At 39.9% G+C, this 5362-nt stretch overlaps 1 protein-coding gene across 1 annotated transcript; it reads right to left on the minus strand.

The window, feature by feature from the left end:
* Positions 1-4465: 4465 nt before the first annotated feature.
* LOC118330821 (serine/threonine-protein phosphatase 6 regulatory subunit 3-like) lies at positions 4466-5049 on the minus strand (the record flags this gene model as incomplete). The annotated part of the gene is given in 2 exon segments (XM_035665505.1): positions 4466-4885; positions 4978-5049. Coding segments are annotated over 2 exon segments (124 nt in total), but the record flags the coding sequence as incomplete, so codon positions are not given.
* Positions 5050-5362: the final 313 nt, after the last annotated feature.

Here is a 5362-nt window from a genome sequence, read left to right on the forward strand (position 1 = left end):
AGGAAATTCCTCGATCATTTTTTGCAATCGAGTTACTCGAGGAATCGTTGCAGCCCTAGTTCCTGTTCATTTGTTTTTATGTCCCCCCGTAACACACTATTTTCTAAATTAATTAGTTACATTTGACATCAAACTGGTTGGCAAGACATTTTTTAGGATGGCAGCTAGATCCGCCTCTGCACATGTGCTGCACATTTCACAATGTGTTTTGGTGTTCTGCCATATTGTTGCCTTTTCCACCCTTAGAACATTACACCCATATGTGTGTATACAATCTATCTGTATAACACAATACCAGGGTCAGGGTGAATACTCAATCCTGATTTCCAGATCTGGAACGTTCGTTAAACGTTAGTGGGACAATACAAAAACAGTGTGTTGAACAAACTTTGCTGTAATGTTTGAAAACTTTACAAACTAACCCTTAGGCAACGTTCACAGAACAGTTCTTTACAGAACATTTAGAGAATCTTATGTGAAGGTTCGGAAAAAGCAACCTTCAAAGATCCTTTACGAAACGTTCCCTGAAAGTTGAACTGAGTTTGATGGGTGTGTCTATCTGGAGGTGGCTCCGCCCACCGTCTGCAGGGAGCCGGAAGAAGCTGCCGCCCACTGCCATCACACGTCACATTTTCCTATTGTTTCATTTCCATTCCAGGGAATGTTCTATGAACGTTGCCTAAACAATACACATTCCCTGGGCGTTATTTTCGAACTTTTTCTTAACATTCAACTTAACATCCACTGCTGGTGCACAACTGCTTGTTCTTCAACCTTCGTTTGAATACTATCTACACATACATTAATCAATTGTTCAACACAAACATTAAGTCCCTAATTAAACTTCATTTGCAGCTTGTCATAAGAAATGTTTGGGACTGTATCAGGGTTATTATGGTTAGTTGAAACTTAGGTGTGAACTAACATTTCAGTTAAGTGACAGTAAAATTAAAATTAGAATTTAGAAAACAAAAACTAACTGAAGCAATATTACGTACATACAAAACAAGAAATTCGGGTCTATGCTGTAAACTTCTTACTTACCTCTTTTTAGGTTTGGACCAGGAAGTACAGTATAAAGTAAAATTTTTAACATCAACTCCAGCTTCTTGTACATTCTTTAGTACCACTTACTACTACTAGGAAGAGGTAAGTAGTACTGAAGGTCTCAGAAAAGGTTTTTAAACATGATTCTAACAAAGAAATAATCTAACTTTTATTAATGAAGCTTTGCCTTGATAAATAGTATTAGAAAGCTGTTTTTTAAACATTCAATGTAAGTTTAATTTATGCTCCAAGTTTTGTTTGGGCTGCACTTCCATTACTTATGTTCAAATGGAAAAACAAAAAGAAATGACTGACCTTTTCCAGGTTTTCTGTGAGTGCAGGAACTGTCAGCGGTGCTGACGTCACTGCTCTTCAACTATGGCTGGCATTGAAATCCAGAACTTCTCCATAGTCCACCTTCTGCATTAACATTTACACTGGTTTTCAATGCAGGAAAGCCTTTAAAGCCACTGCTAACATCTATGCAAAGTCACATCAAATGTAAATTCAGATCCTGGTGAAATTATTTCATCGGATGAAAGAAATGACCCATAAATGTGTGCAGATGTAATCAGTGTCTGATTTTAACCATCTGGAATGCGTTTCAAAGTCTTATAATGAGAGTATTCAAGAAACAGCTTCAGAAATAAAGATTAAATTTAATTAATTAATGATCTGACAAAAAAGTGGGGTTACGTTGTACTATCCCTCTCCAGTGCTGGTACAGAAAACTTTGAGTCACAAAACCATTTTCTTTGGAACCAAACCCCAACCAGATGAAAAAATAAATAAATAAAAAAAAAAAGGTCACATTTGGTGAGGGGACAGGGAGGGGTTCCATGGAAAACAGGGAGGCTGCAGAAGCAACATAGAAATCCCAGCTGCACTCAGATTGAGCGCCAAAGTTAATTTAGTGTGGACGGTATTAAAAGTAGACTACCAATTGGCCCATGGCAACAGTTGTTCCTTTATAATGTTAAGAAAAAAAAATGAAGCACCTGGCAGCCTGAGGGCCATACATTTTCCTGCAGAGGGAGCGGGTCGCCTTCCATGGAGGCCGCCATGTTTCTACAGTAGCCCAGAAAGGACCAACCAAACACTGCCTGTAGACAGGGGTGGGGTGTTTATCATGCATTCAGCGGCCACTGTAGTTTCTCCTTCACACTTAGAAGGCGAGGGTGAAGAGATGGAGTTGCAATCTGTGACTACACTGCTGGATACCACTAAAGTCTACACACTGGACATTTAAATCCATCCAACACCTCATGAAGGCAGATTCAAAGAACTAACAAGGGTGCAGTCAGACTAACAATAGCACTAAAAACAACTTGAATTAAACATCGCTGCAGAACACAAGGGTCTGGTGGGAGCTGTGTTGCTTTGGATACTCCTTGGAAGGAAGGCGGCAAGTTTGATTTATACGTCTGAGATTAACAGGTGAACTGTAGATTTTCACTGTTCACACCTTAGAAAACAATCTACCAGTAATGTGCACTTTCACCAGGGCTGCACAATTAATTAAAATATTATCAAAATCACAGAAGCTGCAATATGTTTGACAAAGGGAAAATGTGACAGACAGAATTATAATGAAGTACTGTAGTGCTGCAGAGGTGTCCTGGTCTACACATCCTCTCCAGATGTAAGAAAACGTGTGCTTGCTACAGACCCCAACAAATGTCACATCGGGATTTTAATAGCTTTTCCTGTGAAAATGAAAATTGAGATGCAAAAATGACCATTCCTACTATTTGCAATGTTTGTCAAAATAAACAATGATTTTTTTTACCATATCACAAAGCCATAACTTTCACTGATTTGATTGGTCAACACAGTGCGCTGTCAGGTGTCACTTTGCATTACAGTAAACATATGGACTTCTCTGCCTGAGCCCTGTGTCTGCCCCCAACCTGCCAACAACACCTTGAAAGGAGATGTGCTGTCACACATGTGCTGTCAGTCTGAACGCAGTCTAACAAAAACCTGTGTTTGGAACTCGCTCAGCAGCTAATATCTTGACCATTTTAACTAGCTCCCTTCAGGTATAAATTCTTATCAGAATGTGACTGAACCAAACCTGGCGCCACAAGGCTGGCTGAAGTTCGGGAGGGAAACTCATTTGCAAAATGTTTTTCTTGCAATTTAATTTCATGTTCCTGCATGTAGTTTGTCTTTAACAGTCCTTTCACTCCCCTTTTAAGTTCTTTACAATGCTGTAGCTACTTAAAGGTTCCATATGCAAGATTCAGAAACATTTTACGTATTATTTTTAATGCCAATGAGTGAACATGACTTAAAAATAAAAAATAAAATAAAGACTGACTTCCCTGCTGCCGGTGGACTGATTTCTATGTGTTTCTGTGTAGGGATGCGGGTTGGATTTTTAGTGACCTTTAGTGCCTTCTCTCTCCCCTTCCCTACAGTGTCATCCGTGTGCAACACTAGCTAACATTAGCTTATAAATGAGATAAAAGAGTCCACTACCATCCACCACAAGAGAGTCCAACACAAAGTCCAAAGTCAGAGCTAACGTTACTGTAAAGCTTGTGGAATATATTGCGATATTTTACTTTTAGCTGGCTAATGGTAGCTAGTTTGCTAATGCGGACGAACGGCTAGCTAAGGTAGCAAAATACTGTCAACTTGCGTCATCCAGACTCCCGGGGCTGATCTGGCTAGCTGGTGAAAAATGACTTCACCAGCTAACACGTTCCATGATACTAACATAAGCATTATGACAAACTGTATTGATTTTAGTCAACAACAAATGATGTAACGGTTAAAAGCTAATGGTTGCTTTCTACTGTCTTTGTACACAGCCAGAGCAACAGGACGCTCACTGCAGTTCACTGACGGCCAAAGGTATCACTATTAACAATGGTTTTACTGAAAGTTACATATAGAACCCTTAAAATCACAGTTGAAGTTTAGTAGAGGTCAGAATAGATTTACAGCCCTCAGTTCAGGCTGTGCTAACGACATACTGTATCTCTCCTGTTTAGCCTTCTAGCTGCGAGGTTGGAACCCAGTTAGCATGAATGCAGCCTGCTAGAAGGGGAGAGAGAGTGTGTTGGCATGGCTCTTTAGTAACAAAACATAACCATCATCTTACTTTCATAATAAATTAAAAAAAAATACCAAAAGCTTCTCAAATCGTACTTAATGCAGAATACAAGAGAAAACATTTACAAATCATACCTGCAGCAAAATAAAGTGTGGTTTTTAAAAATGTGTTTCAATTCGTGGGAGCAGCTTTGCTCAGACACACAGACCAATGGGTGAGAATTTTAAATATAGCAACTGTTGTATTAAGTGTCAGACTGCAGGATAACAGATCCAGCAATAACAACAGCTCAGTGGTTGGTTGGGTCACCAATCAGCTATTCCGGTGGTAATTCATCTTATGTTTCTGTATACATTTTTCTTTTTATAAAATATTTTATTCATACAATCATTTCTTTAACTATAGCAACATTACTATTTAATTTTGAGTGGCAAGATATCAGTCGCACATCACCTCATAAGAACAATAGTATATAAACAAATGCTGAAAAAAATTATTCTGTATCCATTTGAGTATGTCTCTCATTTTGCTTTTCAGTTCATCCTGTGTCTGTACACCTGTCTGTCTGTCTGTCTGTCAGTGATGAGCCGATGGGTGTATTGCTGGTCCTGGTGGGGGGGCGTGTGATTGGTACAGCTCTGAGCAGTGGCCTCCGCCGGCTGGCCAGGAGGTGGGCCCTGCGTGGCAGAACAGGCTGGCCATTGGCTGGCATAAGGAGACCCTCACGCCGGCCCGTTTACAGCTGGCTCTGAGGACACTGCACTCTGGTCCGGTCTGGGAAGAAAAGTAGAGACGAGGGTCAGTTTGAAGACAGACAGTAATAAAAAACATCTTAACCTCAAGATTCAACTCTCGCAAAGACTTACTTAGCCTCCTCAAGGGCTGACATCTCCTCTAGAGGACCATTGGGAAGCTCCACAGTGGACCGACATTTCTCACTGCTTAGAGGACACACGGGAGGAGAGGAGAGGAGAGAGAAAGTTCACTGAATACAGGATTTCTGCAGGTAAGACCATTGCAAATGCAATTTAAGAACTATTTTATGTCCATACTGGCGAGGACAAGTATGAAGAATCTGAAGGAAAATGGGTTCCATATCTGGTTTGTTTTGTAGTTGCTAACAGCATGATTGAATTTCCCAAAAACACATTTAGACACCCTGTGAATAACTAGCCTAGAACCATATGAACATGAACTTGATCATGGTCTAATGGAAACCACTGATAGTACAATGTAAGATAAATCTCATAT

Source organism: Morone saxatilis, unplaced genomic scaffold, assembly GCF_004916995.1.
Source record: "Morone saxatilis isolate NCDOM2014 unplaced genomic scaffold, NCSU_SB_2.0 Contig2, whole genome shotgun sequence".
Lineage (NCBI taxonomy): Eukaryota > Metazoa > Chordata > Actinopteri > Moronidae > Morone > Morone saxatilis.